Source organism: Pseudorca crassidens, chromosome 7 (assembly GCF_039906515.1).
Source record: "Pseudorca crassidens isolate mPseCra1 chromosome 7, mPseCra1.hap1, whole genome shotgun sequence".
In the NCBI taxonomy this organism is placed as follows: domain Eukaryota; kingdom Metazoa; phylum Chordata; class Mammalia; order Artiodactyla; family Delphinidae; genus Pseudorca; species Pseudorca crassidens.
In genome coordinates this window covers 85,548,814-85,571,129 of record NC_090302.1, presented here as the reverse complement: position 1 = coordinate 85,571,129, position 22,316 = coordinate 85,548,814, and the positions used below count along the sequence as shown (strand labels likewise).

General features: G+C 43.2%; 1 protein-coding gene and 1 long non-coding RNA gene across 2 annotated transcripts in view; one reads left to right on the top strand and one right to left on the bottom strand.

Annotated features, from left to right (window-relative positions):
• Window positions 1–9,895, top strand: part of FBP1 (fructose-bisphosphatase 1) — a 27,568-nt gene extending 17,673 nt beyond the window's left edge. Inside the window, exons 5-8 of the mRNA XM_067744802.1 lie at window positions 2,955–3,095; window positions 6,014–6,151; window positions 7,872–7,991; window positions 9,567–9,895. Coding sequence (XP_067600903.1) covers window positions 2,955–3,095; window positions 6,014–6,151; window positions 7,872–7,991; window positions 9,567–9,758 — 591 coding nt within the window. The 3' untranslated portion in view covers window positions 9,759–9,895. The remainder of the gene's footprint in view (window positions 1–2,954; window positions 3,096–6,013; window positions 6,152–7,871; window positions 7,992–9,566) is intronic.
• On the bottom strand, window positions 4,086–22,316 carry LOC137228010 (uncharacterized). Its single transcript, XR_010945106.1, has 2 exons — window positions 22,209–22,316; window positions 4,086–5,150 (listed from the first exon to the last, which is right to left on the bottom strand). It is a non-coding gene; the product is annotated as an uncharacterized lncRNA (long non-coding RNA).

Genomic DNA, 22,316 nt, shown 5'->3' with positions numbered 1-22,316 from the left:
CTCTCCGTCTCTATTGCTCCCTCCTCTCTGGTGGCAAAATGGCTCCCAGTAGGTCTGGGCCCACATCCAATCCTTTCAGCAACTCAAACAGAAGATGCAAACCTCTTTTCCAACAATTCCAACAAGAATATCATCTCATTGGCCCTGATTGTCTTGGCTTTAGGTCATGTGTCCATCTCTCAACCCATCACTATGGCCTGAGGCATGCAGTGATCTGATTGGCCAGACCAGGGTCATGTGCTCACTCCTGGAGCTGAGGGCCAGGGGGGTAGTATTTTGAGGAAGGTTAAGGTGCATTTATCAGCAGAAGGGTGATGAGTGCTGGCCAGGCAAAATCAATGGATGTTCACTGCAGATTATAAATGCCTTGAGAGCAGGGACCTTCTCTTATATATTTTTTTGTCTGCTAGGCAGCCTGGTACAATAGTAGGTGAACAATAGTGGCTGAGTTACTGGACACTCTGCCATATGCCCTATGAGACCTTCTAGGGAGGGTTTGGCTGCCGCTCTGAGGGAAGACCATCTGATGATAGGACAGCCCCACCCCACTTCTGCCTGACTTTTTCCCCCACCACCTCAAGTCTCCAGAATCCATGGTGTCTTTCGTACTCCATATGGAGTGACGTGGATTAAAACAGAGCAACACCTACAGCAGGTGGTGGCCTGGGCTAAGTAAAGGTAGGGTCCAGATGCTTTTTAATTTTGTCAAGTGCTTTCTGCACATTGGTCCATGAGTATCCACATGAGACTGTAATGGATTCCCTTGGAACAAAGGCATTCACTGCTGAGGGTTTGGAGGAGGGAATTCATGCATTAGAAAGGGGGACGGGGTAGAAAAGTATTCCTCCAAATGAATGACTAGATGGAATTATTTTGTCTTCCTTTTGAGTGTATGGATCATAGATAATGTTACCATTTCTTATTCCATGCAAGGAAGTTGAAGGCTGAGATTTGGTGATAGTGTTTCAGAGAAAGGCAGTTCATCCTTGTGCCACAGACAGACATGGGTGGTTCTGGATGAGATGACTCTCTGGGGGACTTTTCTTGGTGGAGAACTGACTCCTCCAAGCCTAGGGGCTTCCAGTCAACTTACTTATTTACATGTTGTCTTTGTCTTATTTTGTGCTGAGCTTTCAGGGTTAAGTAGTTATGACAGAGGAAGCGGTTAGAGCCTGACTGTTTTCCTCCCACTATGTCACTGGCTTTGAAGGAAGCTGGTTCCTTTTTCAAGGTTGTACACTGGCAAAATTTGGAGTTTGAGAAACAACTCAATTTTCTGATACTGTGTTTAGTCTGTGTTTAACTGCACTGCACTACCCTGTGAATACAAACCAAACTAAATTCAATAATTTGACCCAACACAACCAGCCAAGCAAGCAACCAACCACCTAGATGAAAACTGTTAAAACACAAAGATTGGAGACAAGAGGAAAAAAAGAGAGAAATGGCTTTTGTGACATTTCCTTTTACATGAGTATTTCTTAAGCTTCAGTGCAAGAGTCAGCTATGGTGCTTGGCAAAATACAGACTCCCAGGGCCCACCTTAGAAAGTCTGACTTAGTAAGTCAAGGCTGCAGCCCCAGAATTGCACTTTAAATAAGCATCTCAAGTGATTCTGATGTACATGGTCTCTGGACCACACTTTCAAAAGTTATAGGAAGAAATTACCAGGAATGTATTTCTTTTTTAAAATATTTATTTATTTAGGCTGCACTGGGTCTTAGTTGTGACACATGAGATCTTTAGCTGCGGCATGCGGACTATTAATTGCAGCATGCGAACTCTTAGTTGCAGCATGCATGAGGGATCTAGTTCCCTGACCAGGGGTCTAACCCAGACCTCCTGCATTGGGAGCATGGAGTCTTACCCACTGGACCACCAGGGAAGTCCCATACCAGGAATGTTTTTGCTGAGATGACCTCCATCTCTGGTATCATGATATAGATAGATGCCCTTACTTGTTCTCAGCCCCTGGAATCTGTGGTTGGGGAGAGAATAAATGAAATTGGCAGAAACTGCCCATTTTCACTTCTGTTTAAATTCAAGTAGAGAATATTCAAGCTGAAAGATTTGTTTGAGGCTGTTTTGAGAACCATAGAAGCCAATTGTCAAGTGTTAAGAAGGTAATTATCAGTTAGTAATCATTGATTAGGAGCCATGCCCTTAAGTTTTTCCTTTCCTTAGTATTAGGGAACAAACAGTCACACGACCCAGTGGGCTGTGTTTTTAATAAAAAACAAAGAAAAGATTAGAGTACATGTCATGTTCTAAATGTAAGTATTGTCTTATTAAATTTTTGTAGTTGTGTGTGCAGGTGCATGTGTGTTGGTACTGTTGGTTTGTGATGCAAAATGTATTTTTTTTTTACTGTGGGTCATGGTCAAAAAAAGGGAAAGCATTTGCCCTACACTGTAACAACTCTGGAGAGAGATTCTCAGTTGCCGTATTTCTGAGACTTTCTTTGTTGTGTGAGTATGGACCACACTGCTCACTGGAGTATGTGCTGCAACTGGCAGGAGCTCATGAAATTGATTTCCTTACCAGACTTGAAGCCCTGCAGCCCAGTTTTAATTTGTTTAAATAAAGATAGAGTAGGCAGGGGAAAGACATTGATGACTGTAATAAGATTAAATTAGTAGGAGCTGGCAAGGAGGCATGCTCTTTTTTTGAGAGTGATAATGGAGAGATGAGGGAATATCAAATTAGTAAAATTGGAGGAGGACCCTGATGGGAAAGAAGGATCCAGATGCACGAAATTTGGGGTTTGGTGGGAAGGCCGCTGTGGTAATATAATCAGGATATTACTGATGTGAGGAGGAAGGTCTCTCTGGGAAGATGCCCTATTTCATTACGAGAGCACCTTGATAATGCATCTTGCTAATGGATGAAATGCAAAAAAGAACCACAAAACAGAACACAACAAAAAACGAGTTGTGTTTTCTTTCTCGTCCTAGATTTCAACTGATGACCCTTCTGAGAAGGATGCACTGCAGCCCGGCCGGAACCTGGTGGCTGCTGGCTATGCACTCTACGGCAGTGCCACCATGTTGGTCCTGGCCACGGCAAATGGAGTCAACGGCTTCATGCTGGACCCGGTGAGAGACCCCAGGGGAAGCTGGGTGCTTCGCTGGTGGCTGTGAGTGAGTGTTTATTGTGTGTGTGTGTTGGGGGAGAGGCAGTACCTAGAGGTGGAAGATGAGGCCCGTGAAGGGGCAGAGATGATGGGTTGGGGAAGAGGGGAAGGGAGATGGAGGGACCACCATGAGGAGATTATTGAGGTGAGAAATGGTGTCTGTCCAGAGCATAAGGAGTCTTTCTTCCACGATGAATTCTTTAGAGTGGACGTGACTCAGCTGACTCAGATGCCCACTGGGCTGAGCAGGCCACACAGATGAGTGGAGTGTGCTGGGAAAGGATGGTCAGGGTGGTGGCAGGGCAGTGGCGGGGCACTGGGGAACTGGGGAGGTCTGTCAGTTGTTACTCCTTGGGAATAGAGGCTCAGTCTTGCCAAGGCTTCCAATGTTTCAAGAAACACTAGATTTTTAGAAAATGTAATGTTTCTGGATGTGTAAAACACTGTGCTAGCCAATTAAAACACGTTTGTGGACCAGATGGAGCCCATAGATGGTCTGTTTGCCACCCACGCTATCCATTACTAGCTTATTTTCCTGAGGTGAATGGGTGTCCCGGCTGAAGCAGTGGACCACCTCATTTCTTCAAAATTAGCTCCGAAATTCATTTGATGTGCACGAGCACGCAAACCTTCAGTGAACCCTTGTGGTTTTGAAAGGCTTTGACGAACTCAAGGAAGTGAAAATAAAGAAGGAAATGAAGATAATTCCTTAGTCTGTCCAACTTATAGAGAAAAACACCCTCGGGAGCTCCCTGGTGGTCCAGTGGTTAGGACTCAGCGCTTTCACTGCTGGGCCCCAGGTTCAGTCCCTGACAAGACTAAGATCCCACAAGCCACGTGGTTCGGCCAGAAAACAAAAAACGAAACAAATTCCTCACGGAGAGGAGCCCAAGGTGCCATGAAAAATATTCATTAACAATTTTTAATTTGTGGATAATTTCTTCCACATGTGTATTAATTGGACTTCTTTATTTATTCTGTTAGATGACAGTTTCGACAGAGCAGATGAATTGAGCAAAGAAATCTCTTTACATATTTGGCATAACTAAACCCGCCATTGAAATGAACTCCACAGAATCATCTTCCGTAGGTCGGCACATTCATTGTGCATTGGGTCCAGTGTCCCAGGGGAAAAAGAATTGAGGTTATAGATACCTTTCAGTTTTAGAAATGTCCTCAGATGACATTAATGAAACTATTTATTTGGTGCTTTTTGCTGACAAACCGAACCCCAGGTACGGTCAGCTGCTAGAATCCTGGGAGGGGCCGGTTGCTGGTGGTGGGGCCTCGAGGTTTGTGGGTGGCGGGTGGGAGAAATCGGAACGTAGGCTGCCTTTGTCTCCCGCACGCTTGCACAACTGGACTTTGCCTCCTTGGAAGCACCCGAGCTTAATAAATCAACAAGGGTAGGGAAACAGCACAAGTTTAAGCCTCCAAAGGAGGTGATTTCAGGGTAAAGTGGTGGCAGAACCCGAGCGAAGTTCACTCTGAGCCCAGGGTACAGTTTCCGAAATCACTGATGTTTTGGGTTTATCCTCTCAGCAGGCGTTTACCGCTTCCCCAGACATTCTTCTGGTAACTTCTCTGTTACCTTTCAGTTTATGGATGTGTGGAAAACATGAAACCTCTTCTTATTTCCAGATTGCAGACCTTGTGTCGGGGAGTAAGTCTCTGTGTGTTTGATAGTCTTTTGTCCACCTCACACTTAATGGCCACTCAGTGTTTGGAGGCTGCGCTACCCCCTGCTGGCTGACCTCCCAGATCTGATGAATGCCTGCAGGGTAGGGGTCAACCTAGTGCTTTCTTTTCATTTTGGCTGACAGCTTCCGCTAAGAAGACCACAGCAGCTTTATTTGCATTTCTAGCAGGCTTTAAGGTTTGAAAAGCTTTTCAGTCTCTTTCTCCCATACAAGAGACTAACCTTCACAGCTAGGATGTTCTGGCCAGGTACCAGGGCGGGGTGCCCGCAAAGCATGGCTTCATGAGCACCTGTTGTGTGATGCCTTCATTTTCCAGACTTTTACCAAAAAAACCATAAAAGAAAAAAAGAAAAGAATCACTCACAGTGACACCTTTCAGTGACCACTGTTAATTCTAGTCTCTTTTCTCCCCCTACCCTCCTCTCTCCCTCCCCCACTTCCTCTCTACTTCCAACAGAAACCAAGCTTTGCTATGGGAATAAGTGGCTGGGGAGAGAGGTGTCCAAGGTGGGACCTCCCTTCTTAACTCTGTCTCCTCCCCAGATGGGCGGAGCCTCAATCACTCTCTTATCAGGGACGCGTAGGAGCCCCAAACAGTCCTCAGTCCAGAGCTATAGGAGTTATGTGACACTTTGCTCCAAAGCTCGAATCTCCTTTGAAGAACCTAAGCCTTAAAGGCATCAGCTTAGCACTGGGACTTCGTGGGAGGCTGAGTTCTGAGAAGCACTCTGTAGATCAGTGAGCAAAGGCACCGGAAGCTATATATGCTGTGAATCGAAACTCACGGTGCTCGGGGAAAGTGACTTCAAGATAGAAACGAACAAATGGAAAGCTAAGAGCAGCCATGAACACTTTGGTGTAACTCAGCTGCCCATCTCTCCTGATATCCTACCTCCTGTCTGCACCAATTTTTTTTTTTCCCCAAAGGCATGGGTGTCCCAGGCCAAGGAGAAATCATTTCACAATGAAATCATTTCACAATGTTACAAATATTGAATCATTATGTTGTACACCTGAGAGTAACATAATGCTATGTCAATTATATGTCAGTTGAAAAAACAAAAAGATAAAAACCAAGCTCTTTGTGCTGAAGGACACACGTGACCTCAGGCCTCACGCCACCCCCTCCCACAGGCCTGAAGGAGATGTCACGGCTCCACCTTTCCTTCCTGTTTCACAGGCCATTGGAGAGTTCATCTTGGTGGACAGGGATGTGAAGATCAAAAAGAAAGGGAACATCTACAGCCTCAATGAGGGCTACACCAAGGACTTCGACCCTGCTGTCGCGGAGTATGTCCAGAGGAAGAAGTTCCCCCCAGTACGTGAGGGCTGCGGGGTCGGGGTGGGGGGAGGGCCCCTGAGTTATGTGTTGATTCATGATCTACCCTGGAGAGAAAGGCGGCAGGGACAGAAGCGGGTGGATTCCACTGTGCTGGGGACCGGAACCTCTGCCCTGAGACGGCAACCCCTTTGCCACTTTCTCTTGGCAGAAGAAAATCAGGACTGTGAAGTCCGTCAGATGAACGAAGTCATGGCAGTAAAACATGCTTCACTGCTGGGGTCCCTGATCCCAGTTGGTACGAAACGTGGTCCTTGCAGCCCAGGCCCCAGCCCTGTGGCACCTGAAGGATTTCTATCAGTCACCTCTAGACTGAGAGCAGCCATCGTGGCATCTCTCTAAAGAGGTTACACATCACTGAACACGAGGAGAAGAAATGGCTGTTTGTAGAGACGGTTCTATGTAGGAATATCCAATCTTGTCCTACTCTTGTTACTGAAAGCTCGGCCTCTCTGTACACACCGGTGCCGAAGCAAATCTCGGAGACAGAGTTTTGGGTGAAGTAGAAAAGGATAGCTTTATTGCTTTGCCAGTCAAAGGGGGACACACTGGGCTCCTGCCCTCGAAAACTGTGTGTCCCAGGGACTTCCCTGGTTGTCCAGCGGGTAAGACTCTGCGCTTCCAATACAGGGGGCCCGGGTTCAATCCCTGGTCAGGGAACTAGATCCCGCATGTGCCACAGTGAAGATCCCGCATGTTGCAACTAAGACCCGGCGCAGCTAGAATAAATAAATACATAAATAAATATTTTTTAAAAAGTTTTATAGAAAAAAGAAAGAAAAAGAAAGAAAGAAAACTATATGTCCCACCCTGGGAGGATTTGATGAGGGTTATATAACAGTGGTTCGAGGCTGGGGTCTCTGACAAGATTAGGGTGTGAGCAGGGCCTGCCCGCCTTCATCTCGTCTCAGGTGGTTTCCTAATCTTGACCAGCTTCTCGGGTCCCTTTAATCTTGCCTCAGGTGGTTTTTTAGCCGTTTCTCCCTTGATTAGCAACTGTTTAAATCTGCCCTTTGGAACTCAGGGAAGGTCATGGAGGCTGGAGTCTTGCCTACAAGAAACGGGGGTCAAAAGGGCCTCCATGCCTGGGAGCCCCACCGGGCCTCACTCATTTTCCCTCTTGCTTAATGCCATGGAAGGCTGCTGTGTTCTGAGGAAGAAGCCCAGATGTTGTTGGTTTGGCATTCAGGGCCCTCCAAGCTGGCCCCAGGCTCTCTCTCCAGCCTTATTATCTCTCCTTCCACCTTTCCCTAGAGATCCCTTCCTGCCCCCAGCTGCACCAGGCTCCTCCCAGGGCCCAAGGCGGACTGCAGGTGCTTCTCTAGTTGCCCCACCTTTGGCTGGGCAGTTCCTGCTCCTGCAGAGATGAAAACCCCACCCTTGCCCCCTCTCCTTAGCTCTGCAAAATCTTTTTTCTCCTTCAGGGTCCTGCTAAATGCCTGCCCCACCCCAGCCTGAATCCACCACACCCTCCTTAGGGCCTCCTCAGGTAATTTGAGCTATTGTAAGATGTAAGAGGCTGTCTCCATGATTCCATTTTCTGCTGCTTGGGGACAGAATTTTCATCCCATTTCCTAGCACAGCCCCAAACGCACACCTTGATGGCGCTCTGTTTGACTGTTGAATCAAATAAGCATAGAGGACATGAAGAGAGCTCTCTCTTCTGTAACCCTAACTATTGCTGGTCTTAACCTTGTAGGACAACTCAGCCCCCTACGGTGCCAGGTACGTGGGCTCCATGGTGGCAGATGTTCACCGCACCCTGGTCTACGGAGGGATCTTTTTGTACCCAGCTAACAAGAAAAGTCCCAACGGAAAGGTAAATAAATCCCCTGAAGAGTGGTTGAGAAGCAGTGGATTTCCTTTGCAGCCTGGGAGATTTGACTGAGGAAGAAAGGTCATGGTAGCTGTTATGCTCTGCAGTAGGGTGCCAAGGATGTCTGTGGCATATTCTTTTCTAGATTAAAGGCTGTCCTGGTTAAAGCCAGGTGATATCAGCTAAAGATGATCTCTTGAGAGCCCTTTCATTGCTAAAGATAAGTGATGATGCTATGGTCAGAGGGTACTAAAAGTGCTTTCTGCTTCTACTGGATACACGTGGTTTGGCTTGGGCAAAATGAATGCCATTCATAAAATGAAATGAAACAGTCCAGCCTCATTACCAAGGCAGCAAATCACATATGCATCCCAAACAGAGGTCTTCTTTGATTGTTTTCAAAAGGCATAACATTGAAATGACTAGTGAGCTGACATTTGCTGCTTAGAAAATGCTACCTTTCTAGGGAAGGAAAGCATCTCTGGGGATACCTAGAGCTTTCAGGTAAGCTGCAACTGATGCATTGGTCTCATGCCCACAACCTTCTTACAAGCCAGGGGGTGGGCTGTGCTTGCTTATGCTGGAGAAGGGACACCCACTTTTCTTCGACACAGAGGGACAGTGTGTTTCCTTCTCAAGTATTGTCCCTTTGTTTTTCCCAAAGGACAGACAGGTTTCTCTTATTTTATTTTATTTTTAATGTGAGAGAAGGAATAGGAATAATCCCCATAGTTAGAAATGGATGTATTTCAGATGTGCTCAGATCTCTGTTTATGGCATGTGGCGTCCAGTTCACTGAAATCATTAAAACATTCACTCTTACCATAGCCACCTACCTCGGGCATCCCAACCTATGTGATTAGCCTGCTCTATAGCACTTTTCTCTAATGCCTCAAAAAATTGTTCCTTAACACAAATATTGAGGTTCCTCCTTTTCCTTTTTTTTCAGTTTTGCAAATCTGACCCTGACACCTGGATGGAAATAGAGTCAGGAAACACCTGCAAAAAGCTGTCTACTCAGTAGGCAGACTGCATGAAAATGCATACAATAAAAAAGTGAATATTTAAAAGTAAATTCCAAGATGTATAACATACTAAATCCCAACCCTCAAGCCTTAGGAGAATTGTAAAAGGAATGTGTACAGAGTTGCAAACAATATTATACTGTTTGGAGGAGCCAGTCTGCTTTCCAGATGTCTGCAGCCAGACACTACCATGGACTTTTAAATGCTTATAGAATAGGCAAAGGTCCATCCAAAACACACACAGAATCACTCATTAGGTCCAGTTTCCGTGCTATAAAGAGAAGGGAAACATCGGTTCTGCCAAAATGTCATTCGGTCCTGAGCCCAGGTGGTCTGCCTCACATCTGCATCAGGCAATCTATTGCTGGCTCTTGATGGATGGCTTAATTTAACCAAATGGTTAAATTAACCATCCAGTCTTAGATGCAACCTTGTGATGGAAAGTAAGGGAAAGTATCAGTTCATTTGATCAGCTCTGCACTATTTTGCTATGAAGCAGATCTCTTTTCTGTGTAATCTATTCTGTTCTGAGAATGCTGCTCTTGTTTTCCAGTTGAGACTATTGTATGAATGTAACCCCATGGCCTATGTCATGGAGAAGGCAGGAGGATTGGCTACCACTGGGAAGGAAGCTGTATTGGACATTGTTCCCACTGACATCCACCAGAGGGCGCCAATCATCTTGGGGTCTCCTGAAGACGTGACTGAGTTCCTGGAGCTATATAAGAAGCACGCTGCCAAATGAAGAGCTGGCCTTGCCCACACCAAACAGAATTACCTTTTATCTGGACCTTTGATCTCACAGGGTGCTACCCGATTCTGACTGTGCATCAGATATTCCTAGACATAGAAATAAAAAGTATGGATATTTTCACCATCAAATGCTGTGTAATGCCTTATGCTGCCTAACAAAAATGCTATCTCAGTAATGCCACAGATGGTCACGATATGTTTTGAGTGGATAGAGGAGAAATAAACATATTCTTCCTTTTTCTAAAAAAAAAAAAGTCTTCATTGCTTTGTGCCAAATAACAGTAATAATAATAACAGCTAATGCATATATCATTAGATAACTCATTTAATCTTCATAACAACCTTATGAATTGGGCACTGTGAATAACCCAATTTGCAGTTGATGAAATGGAGGACCGAGAGGTGAGGTAATCTGCCCAAGGTCACCAGCCCATGAGCGACAGAGCTGGGATATGAACCCAGGCAGTCTGGCCACTAAACTCGGAGTTAATGAATCGCTTCTCCTGTGTGTTGTCTGTTCAGGTCTGGGTGTGCAGCATCAACATGAGCAATGCTTTTAAGCCCTCCTGGGAACTGGAGAAGTGATATATGATCGGTGGTACCCATCTAGGACCTATTGGCCTCCTGTACATGGGTGTAAGCATCTGAGGCACAAATGAAGGTTTAAGTTATTACTCAGTGATAAGATTTTTATAAAAACATAACACTTCATTGAATTAACATAATATAATAATTCCTAAGGTTTAATTACCATAAAGAAAAGGATTCATCATAAGAACAAGATTTAGGAAATACAATTGGTTGCAAACAAGCACTTTTCTATTAGGCTCTGTGTAAAAACAGTTCCTCCCTTAGCTGACCCTGGTTCTTTCTGGACTGGAATTCCAAGATTATAGCAAGTTATATCCGATGTTAAGAAACATCTGGCCTTTCTTAAGCTCTACATATATTAGGATTTTGCCAATGGAATGTAGGTGGAAATGATGTATACTAATTCTAGTTTGAAAACCCAATGAATAATCCTTAATCCACTCTTTTTCATGCATTAAAAGTCATGAGTTTCAATGACAGTATTACAACAGGACAGAAGCCTGGGTGTCTGAGCCACCACTCTGTCTACATTAGGTTGTGATGTGAAATAGAAATGAACCTTCGATGTACTAAGCTACTAGGATTTCAGGCTTATTAGTTATTGCAACATAACCTAGGCCATCCTAAGACTGAGCTTGGGAAAGCTTTTTTTGTTTTTGTTTTTAACTTCTCTGAACCCCAGTTTCTTCATTAAAAAAATGTTAATTGTAGTACTTATTGTTGTAGTCAAGGCCATATTCACTGTAAGTAACCTACTTAGGCCAACTAAATCAGAAAGGGAATTTGTTGGAAAGATTCATGAAGTCCAGTACCACTGCAGAGGACAGCTTACAAAGAACACATCCTTCTTAGTTCCAGCATTATCATCCAATTCACTAGTGTCTGTGTCTCAAGCTAAGTTCCCAGGACAGGAAATCTGATTGGCTCACCTTATATCAAATGTCTACCTCTGATCCAATCAGCTGCAGCCAGAGACAGGGTCACACAAGCAAATGTGTCTTGAATCTTCCTCTTATGGGCAGGGTGCACTTTTCTCCAAGATGGGGATCATGGGCTAAGCAGATACCTCAAAGATATCTGCTATGCTACACACAGGGATGTTGAGGTTACATGAAAAGGCATATGCCGGGCTGATTCTGCATTGTCACGAGCTTGGAAGTCACCACTCCAGCCTAACTAACTGCAAGTGAAAAACTGAAAAGGCTGAAAAGTCAAAAACTCTTCTTGGGTCCATAAGAGAAGGAAGGACACAGGGCAAACCATTGTCCCCAAGATTGGCGAGACAGGTGAAAACAGGCAGTCACATCTCACCAGAGCAAAGACTCATGAAGGGAAATTGCTGCAGGAGCCAGTGCTGGGGTCTAAAGCCTGAACTGTAATTAACAGATTGCTGGAAGTTCAGCCTGGACAGTTCTGAGAGTTAAAAAAATTCAGGGCAACATACAGGGGGCCCCCAGGATTGTGAGTTTTACCTCTAGGAGCTTGACCAGGATACCACAGTGAATGCTGGAGAAAATACTGGGCTTCTGGCTGGGGATGGGAAGGAAACATTTTGAAACACACCAGAGCACTCTGTTCTTAACAAAGCCTGCCCTCAAGGGAAATTAGTTAACTAGAGCAACCCAGTCAAGGATTATCAGTCTTAACTGACCTGGGGAAGGGAAATACCCGACTCTAGCCAATTCTAGCCATCCCATACCACTTAAGGGGGGAGAAAAAAACGGAGAAACACTTGTGAAGTTCATAATCTAGAAGCACAGGCTCACAAAATGCTGAGACCTAATCATAGGACTAGGTCCCTCCCCTCACATCTCACCACCTCCTTACTAAAAGCCTGTTTACAGCAGTTCCTTTTATCCAGTACACTATATCCAGCTCTCAAGAAAGAATTACAAGGCAAACCAAAGGGCAAAAAACCACAATTTGAAGAGACAGAGCAAGCTTCAGAACAAGACATGGCAGGGATGTTGGAATTACCAGCCTGGGAATTTAGAACAATTATGATGGGACTTCCCTGGTGGTGCAGTGGTTAAGAATCTGCCTGCCAATGCAGGGGACATGGGTTCGATCTCTGGTCCAGGAAGATCCCACATGCCACGGAGCAACTAAGCCCGTGTGCCGCAACTACTGAGCCGGTGTGCCACAATTACTGAAGCCTGCGCACTCTACGGCCTGCATGCCACAACTACTGAGCCTGTGGGCTGCAACCACTGAAGCCCACGTGCCTAGAGCCCGTGCTCTGCAGCAAGAGAATCCTCTCAATGAGAAGCACATGCACCGCAACGAAGAGTAGCCCCCACTCGCTGCAACTAAAGAAAGCCCGTGCGCAGCAACGAAGACCCAACACAGCCAAAAATAAATAAAATTCAAAAAAAAAATAAGACAATTATGATAAATTTGCTAGGGACTCTAATGGATAGACAGCATGCAAGAACAGATGGGCAATGTAAGCAAAGAGAAGGAAATCCTAAGAACCAAAAAGAAATACTAGAGATTAAAGAAAACATTGTCACAGAAATGAAGAATGGCTCTGATTGGAATTTGATGGTCATGGCTAAGGAAGGAATCTCCAAGCCTTAGGATATATCAATAATCTTTGAAAACTGAAAAGCAAAGCAAAACATAGACTGGAAAAAAAAACTAACAAACAAACCAGGATATCCAAGGACTGTGGGACAACTACAAAAGATGTAACATGCATATTGGGAACATCAGGAGAAGAAGAAGAAAGAGAGAAAGGAACAGAAGAAATATTTGAAATAATAATGACTGAGAATTTCCTCCAAGTTAATGTCAGACACCAAACCACAGATCCAGGAAATTCACAGAATAACACACAGGATAAATGCCAAAAAAACACACCTAAGCCTAACATCATCAAACTACAGAAAATCAAAGATAAAGAAAAAATCCTGAAAGAAGCCAGAAGAGGAAATAAACACCTTACCTACAGAGGAACAAAGAAGTACATCTGACTTCTTCTCAGAAACCATGCAAACAAGAAGACTTGGAGTGAAATATTTAAAGTGTTTAGAGGAAAAAACCCATCAACCTCTGAATTCTATACTCTGTAAAATTATCCATCAAAAGTGGAGAGGGACTTCACTGGTGGTCCACTGGTTAAGACTTTGCCTTCCAATGCAGGGGGTGTGGGTTTGATCCCTGGTCAGGGAGCTGTAATCCTACATGCCCCAAGGCCAAAACTCCAAAATGTAAAACAAAAGCAATATTGTAACAAATTCAATAAAGACTTCCAAAAAAACAAAGCGAAGGAGAAACAAAAACTTTCTCAGACTAACAAAAATTGAGGGCATTTTTTGCTAGTAGGTCTTCCTTGCAAGAAATGTTAAATGATGTTCTTTAGAGAGAAGGAAAATGATATAGGTCAGAAGCTTGGATCTACATAAAGAAAGGAAGAGCATCGAAGAAGGAAAAAAAGAAGGTAAAATAAAAACTTTTATTTTTTATTCTTAATTGATCTAACAGAAAACCGTTTTTTCAAAATACTAATAGCAAGAATGTATTCAGTTATGACTTATTCTTAATTGATCTAATAGACAACAGTTTGTTCAAAATAGCAACAATGTATTCAATTATATCTGCTTATGTATATATCATATATATGCACTTATGTATGCTTACATATAAGTGAAATGAATGATAGCAATTATACAGGGACAGGAGGATGGAACTAGAATTATTTTGTTATTATAAGGTACAACTACCCATGAAGAGGTATATGTTACTTGAAAGTGAAGTTGGATTAGTTGTAAATGTATATTGCAAACTCTAGGGAAAACACTAAAAATAGTAAAAGGAAGTATAACTGATATGCTAAGAAAGGAAAGCACAGGAAATCATACAACATGACTAATTAAAATCACAAAAGGCAGAAAAAGAAAGGAAGACAACAATAGGAACAAAGAACAAGGGCAAAAAATAGAAAATAGTAACAAATATGGTTACTATTTTCCATTAATCCAACTGTATCAATAATCACTTTGAATGTCAATGATCTAAATACACCAATTAAAAGAGTGGATGAAAAACATGACCTAACTATATGTTGTCTACAAGAAACCCACTTTAAATATAAAGACACATATAGATTAAAAGTAAATGGATGGAGAAAAGTATATCATGCTAACACTAATGAAAAGAGAGCAGGAGTAGCTATATTAATGTTAGACAGAACATACTTCAAAGTAAGGAAAGTTATTAGGGATAAAGAGGGGTATTACATAATAATAAGGGAGTCAATTCTTGAACAAGACATAATAGTGTATGGGCCTAACAACTGAGCATCAAACTTCATGAAGCAAAATGGATAAAACTGTAAGGAGGAAGATGAATCCACTATCATAGCTGGGGATTTCAACACTCTTCTCTCAGAAATGGAAAGGCCCAGCAGGCGAAAATCAACACATGGTTGAACTTAACACCATTTATCAACAAGATATAATTGACATCTACAGACTACTTCATCCAACAACAGCAGAATACACATTTTCCTCAAGCTTACATGGAACATTCACCAATATAGACCACATTCTGGGCCATAAAACACACCTTGACATATTTAAAAGAATAGAAATCACACAATGTCTGCTTTTAGACCACAGTGGAAATAAACTAGAAACCAATAAGAGAAAGTTAAGTGGAAAATCCCAAAATACATGGAAATTCAATAACATACTTCTAAATAACATATGAATGAAAGAAAAACATCTCAAGAGAAATTTTAAAATATTTTGAACTAAATGAGAATAAAAATACAACTTATCAAAATTTGTGGGATACAGTGAAAAGCAGTGCTTAGAGGGAAATTTATAGCATTAAATGCATATATTAGAGAATAAGAAAGATCTAAAATCAATCTAAGTTTCCACCATAGGAATCTAGGAAAAGAAGAACAAATTAAACCCAAAGTAAGCAGAAGAAAGGAAATAATAAGAATTAGAGCAGAAATCAATGAAAGTAAAACAGAAATCAGTAACGAAAATCAACAAAACCAAAACCTGGTTCTTTGAAAAGATCAATAAAATTGATAAGCCTCTAGCCAGGCTAACTAAGAAAAAAGAGAGAAGACATAAATTACTAGTATCAGAAATAAAAGATGGAACATTACTACAGATCGTTTGGAAATTAAAACGATGATGAAGGGGGCTTCCCTGGTGGCCCAGTGGTTAAGAATCTGTGTTCCAATGCAGGGGACATGAGTTTGATCCCTGGTCAGGGAACAAAAATCCCACATGCTACAGGGCAATTAAGCCCACATGCCACAACTACTGAGCCCACATGCTCTGGACCCTGCATGCTACAACTAGAAGCCCGTGCTCCGCAACAAAGAGCCCATGAGCTGCAACGAAAGATCCCGTATGCCACAATGAAGATCTGTGTGCCACAACTAAGACCCGATGCAGCTAAATAAATAAATAAACAGGGCTTCCCTGGTGGCACAGTGGTTGAGAGTCCGCCTGCCGATGCAGGGGACACGGGTTTGTGCCCCGGTCCGGGAAGATCCCACATGCCGCGGAGCGGCTGGGCCCATGAGCCATGGCCACTGAGCCTGCGCGTCCGGAGCCTGTGCTCCGCAACGGGAGAGGCCGCAGCAGTGAGAGGCCCACGTGCCGCCAAAAAACATGGGCCAAAGACTTTAACAGGCACCTCACCAAAGAAGATACACAGATGACAAATAAGCATATGAAAACATGCTCCACATCATATGTCATCAGGAAAATGCAAATTTAAACAACGAGACATTCCTACACACCTATTAGAATGACCAAAATCCAGAACACCAAATGCTGGTGAAGATGTAGAGCAACAGGAACTCTCATGCTTTGCTGATGGGAATGCAAATTGGTCCAGCCGCTTCAGAAGACAGTTGGAGGTTTCTTACAAAACCAAACATATTCTCGCCGTATGATCACACTCCTTGGTATTTACCCAAAGGAGCTGAAAACTGACATTAGTACAAAAACCTGCAGACTGTTGTTAATAGTAGCTTTATTCATAATTGCTAAGACTTGGTAGCAACCAGGATGTCCTTCAGTAGAGGAATGAATACATAAACGGTGGTCCATCCAGACAATGGAATATTATTCATTGCTAAAAGAAATGAGCTATCAAGCAATGAAAAGACATGAAGGAATCTTAAATGCATATTACTAAGTGAAACCAGCCGATCTGAAAGGGCTACCTACTGTATGATTCTAACTAGTTTACATTCTGCAGAAAGCAAAACTACGGAGGCAATAAGAATATCAGTGGTCCCGAGGGGTGAGGTGGTGGGGAGCGATGGAAGGCAGGACACAGAGCATTTTTAGGGCAGTGAAACTACTCTGTGTGATATTATGATAGATAGATATATGTCATGATACAATTGTCCAGACCCACAGAATGTACAACACCCATAGTAAACCTTAAGGTAAACTATAGATTTTGGGTGATAACGATGGGTTAATGTAGGTTCATTTTTGTAAAAAAAAAAAAAAAAGAGAGAGAAAAAACAAATACCATTCTGGTGAGTGATATTGTGATGTTGATAACAGGGAAGGCCATGCATGTGTGGGTACAGAGGGAAATGAGGAATCTCTGTACTCCTCGCAATTTTGTTGTAAACCTAAACTACTCTAAAAGATAAAGCCTTATTATTATTTTTTTAAAAAAGCATAGTATGATGAGAATATAATTAAGTGGTGCAATGGGTACCAAAGGATTAAAATATAGTTCCAACATATGCCAGCCCCACTTTAACTTTATTTTTGCATTTGAAGAATGTACATAGCACTTTCCTACATATTTTTATACATTGAAAACTAGACTTGGTATCTTGGTAAAACTATGTTATAGGAAAGCAGAAATTGTATTCTTTATTTTTTTATCTTTGTTTTCTGTTATCCAACAAAGCTGATGCTTAATCATCAAGCTGGTTTCACTGGCACGTGAGAAAAGGAAGGTGTGATCTGCAAAGAAACAGAGTTCCTATGTGAAGCTGTTTAGAATGGCACTCAATGTTCAGTGCTCAAGTATGTAGTAAGTACTGTAGTCCTATGGGGGCAAGCGCGTAGGTATTTTGAAACATTTTGCCATAATTGTAATTTTTTTTGCATTTTTACCTGATGGCATTATTTCCTCTTTTTTGTTGTTTTTTTTCCAAATTTATTTATTTATATTTTTGGCTGCATTAGGTCTTCGTCGCTGCCCGCTGGCTTTCTCTAGCTGAGGCGAGCGGGGGCTACTCTTCGTTGCAGTGTGCGGGCTTCTTACTGTGGTGGCTTCTCTTGTTGTGGAGCACGGGCTCTAGGTGTGCAGGCTTCAACAGTTGTGGCACATGGGCTCAGTAGTTGTGGCACACAGGCTCAGTAGTTGTGGCTCACGGGCTCTAGAGCACCGGCTCAGTAGCTGTAATGCACAAGCTTAGTTGCTCCACGGCATGTGGGAGCTTCCCGGACCAGGGCTCGAACCCATGTCCCCTACATTGGCAGGCGGATTCTTAACCACTGCGCAACAGGGGAGCCCAGCATTACTTCTTATAATAAAACCTTTTCTGATTGAAAACTTCAAAAACAAAGTAAAACAAAAACCTATGTTGGGGACTTCCTTGGTGTTCCAATGGTTAAAGACTCCACGCTTCCAATGCAGGGGGCCCGGGTTCAATTCCTGCTCAGGGAACTAGATCTCGCATGCTGCAACTAAGACCAGGTGAAGCCAAATACACAAATAAGTATTAAAAACAAAACAAAACCCAAAAAACCTATGTTGGGATTCCATAAAGCATCTCAGCAGAGTTTTGCTAACAAAGCTTGGTCCCTCAGCTGATATTCAAGAGGCACATTCCAGGTCCTTGTCTTTGGGTGGAGGGCCCCGAGGCAGCAGCAAGATTGCCCCAGCCGTTAGGACGGTCTGCTTGACCTTATTTACTTAGACTCAGTCCTGTGAGCATATTTCACTAAGCAGAGCAAAGCCATAGATAGCTTTGTGGTCACCAGTGTATCCTTGGCACTGAAATAACTGAGCTGGAGGCTCTTCTACCTTCTTCTGGGCTTTCACCACAGCTGCTCTTTCAGTTTCCACCCTGTCCTGTGCCCTGAAAGAACTTTGGCATTTGCTGAAAGGTCATCAGCTGCAATTTTAGACCATTGGGTAACAAACATCTGACATTTAAATGCAGCTGCAAAGTGGTGGGATTGCTGTACCGGCTGTCAGCCTGGGCTGGACGGTGACAGAAGTAGCAGCCCCTTCCTCGGATCCCTTTATGGACGAGTGGTTGACTGCTTATAAAGGACACCAGCCAATACTCTCCCTTCTGACTCCCAAATTATCTAGTCTTGTTCATTCTTAACACCCATAGTGTGCTGGGCACCAGGGATTCTCCGGACAGTTGTGCTGAAGCACTAGTTTGTATACTTCCAATCTCCTGTGAACAAATACATAATAAAAATTAACTAGAAAGGCTAATAAACACATGAAAAGATGCTCAACATCACCAATCATTAGGGAAATGCCAATCAAAGCCACAATGAGGGCTTCCCTGGTGGCGCAGTGGTTGAGAGTCCGTCTGCCGATGCAGGAGACACGGGTTCATGCCCCGGTCCGGGAAGATCTCACATGCCACAGAGCGACTGGGCCCGTGAGCCATGGCCGCTGAACCTGCATGTCCGGAGCCTGTTGCTCTGCAATGGGAGAGGCCACAACAGTGAGAGGCCCGCGTACCACAAAAAAAAAAAAAAAAAAAAGCCACAATGAGATACCATTTCATACCCGTTAGGATGCTAGTTATAAAAAAACAAACAAAAAAACCCCAGAAGATAACAACTGTTGGCAAGGATGTTGAGACATTGGAACCCTTGTGCACTGCTGGTGGGAATGTAAAATGGTGCAGCCACTGTGGAAAATGGTACAGTGATTCCTCAAGAAGTTAAACATAGAATTACCATATGATCCAGCAATTCTACTTCTGTGTATGTATATACCCCCAAAAAACTGAAAGCAGGGACTTGAACATGTATTCGTCCTACCGTGGACATGATAGCATTATTCACAGTAGCCAAAAGGTGGAAACAACCAAAGTGTCCGTCGGTGGATTAATGGATAAACAAAATGTGGTATATCCACCAATGGGATATTATTCAGTCTTAAAAAGGAAGGAAATTCAGACACGTGCTACAACACGGATGCACCTTGAAAATACGATGCTAAGTGAAATAAGCCAGCCACAGAAGGAGAAATATTGTATGATTCCACTTATAAGAAGTACCTAGAATCGTCAAATTCATAGAAATAGCAAGTAGAACTGCAGGTGGTCAGGGACTAAGGATTGAGGGGGAAGAGAGAGTTAGTGTTTAATAGGCACAGAGTTTCACTTTACAGTAAAAAGACTTTTTAAAAATGTACAGTTCTCTGAATTTTAACACATGCATGGGTTCAAGTTGCCATCACCATAATCAGGATACAGAACAGTTCCATCAGGCAAAAAATTCCCCATCCTGTCCTCCCTGCCCCACACCGACTATTCCTGGCAACCATGAAGTTGGTCTCTAACTCTCTAATTTTGTCTTTTTTGAGAATATCATATAAAGGGAATCATACAGCATATAGTCTTTTTTTTTTTTTTTTTTGCGGTACGCGGGCCTCTCACTGTTGTGGCCTCTCCCGTTGCGGAGCACAGGCTCCGGACGCGCAGGCTCAGCGGCCATGGCTCACGGGCCCAGCCGCTCCGCGGCATGTGAGATCTTCCCTGCATCGGCAGGTGGACTCTTTTAAGACTGGCTTCTTTCACCAGCATAATGCCTTTGAGATTAGTCCCAGTGCCACATGGAACAATAGCTTGTTTCTTTTTATTGCTGAATAGAGTTCTATTGTATGCATCCACCACAGTTTCTTTACCACTATTGAAGAGCATTTGGGTGTTAGCTGTTCCTGACAATTTTAAATAGAGCTGCTATAAATATTCACGAATGGGTTTTGGTGTGAACATACGATTCATTTCTCTAGGGAAGATGTGACGGTCCACTCTGAGTGGCATCGTTCTGTACCACCACAAAGAGGGGAAACCCTCTTAATCAGATGACATTCGACTTCAAAGGAAATCTGGAAACCAATCAGCCGGGCCACTCTCTTTATCTTGTGGCCATTTACTGGCCCAGAACTCCTAATATCCAGCCACTGCTCTTTCTATAATTATGTCTGAAGAATCATGGTTGATCTCCCATGTGAAAGACAAAGCTGAGTTATTTATTGATGGAAACATGAAGCATCAGGATCAAAGAAAGTTCCATTCTACAGTCCTCACAATTTCCAGAAGCTCTTGGGGAAGAAAAAGAAAGTTTTCCAATTTAGACGCTGGTGATGTCAAAATTAAAATGTTCTGACATGGAAGCTCCTCTTCTAGGGCTGTATCTTACTGAAGCCCGCACACAAGCACATACACAAAGGTAAGGATCTTGGTACAGCATTGTTTGAGGAGCAAATATTTCAAAAATATCTGACCGTCCACACAGCAGGAAAGCAGTATGTCTCTGTGTGTCGACACGGATGTATTTCCCAGATGTTTTGCTGTGGAAGACACTTCTGATTGGTTGATTCAATATCAGTGCCCGACTCTTGCAGCAAAGCATCATCATATGCCGTAAATCTGGCCAATGCTTCAAAAGTGGAAGGCTACTTGGGGTGGGGGTGCGGGGTAGGCAGAGGGTGTTTCTGGGGAACTATTTCTTTCCTAATAAAAGGGAACAGATGTGGTTGCCCTTCTCCCCTCTTTCGGTCTTCAGATGTTCAGAGCTGTAGTGGCCATTTTGTGCCCGTGAGATGATAAGCTTGGAGGCAAAAACCAGCTGACCGAGGATGACGGAGAAGAGACAGAGAGGGGTTCCTAATGGAACTGTTGACCAGCTAAATGAATGCCAGCTGCTGCCTTGGAGAAAATATGAGACTAATGAACCGCACATATTTAAATCCCTCTATGTTTGCTATTACTTGCAGCTAAACATATTCTGATTGAAGTAACTGTCAAAGGAAAAGGATCAGCTTGCACAGCAATGCGCATATTGTCCCATTTTGTAAAATGAAATTGTATATGTATACATGATAGTTATACATACATCAACAAATTGGAAGCGTAATAACAGCTAGTAAGTATTGAGCACCTACTATGACAGGCATACCTTATCACTTTAATCCTCACAACCACTCTGTCAGGTAGATGTTTTGTCGTTATCACCATTTACAAGTGAGGAAACTGAGGCTCCAGGAGCTTTTCCAAACTGTACAACTAGCAGATGACTAGCCTGGGACTCGGAGCCAGGTGTCTCTGCCCCCAGAGAAAGTGCTTGGACCACCCTATGCAGACCTCCTCCCCTGTTTACAAATACAGATCCCCACCACCTCTAATGCAGTTATTTCTGGCAGTGGGTTGGAGGATTGGCTGGTTCTGTAGTGTTTCCTTTCCAATCAGCAAGCATCATTTTTGCTATAAAAATGCAAATCTAGAGAAATTGAAAAAATAAAGAATTGATCACATAACCCTAGTGCTAGGCACTAGGAATAGTTTTTTCTTCCAGATTTGAATACCTATTATAAATATCCATCCGATCATACATGCTTTTTGGAATTTAAAAGCATCCTTTTCAAACATATGAAAGAACCCTGGCTAAGAAGTCCCAGGATTGCCATCATTTTGTTACGTGACCTGTACCCCAGATAAGATATCTGCCAGTCTGCCTCCTGCAATATGAGGGAATGGGGCCCTGCAGTAGATACATGAGAAGAAACCTTTTGAGTCTTTGAATAAGAGGGTTTTATGGATCTTTTTTTTTTTTTTTTAGTGGCTGGAATTCTCATCTCTTACCTTTACTAAACAGTTGCTTCTTAGGATCTTTAAAGAAAAAGTTTCGTCAAGAAGAAGTAGGTCTGTGTTTCCCAGCTGCCCGGTTCTATTTACAGCTTGGCAGCGTTC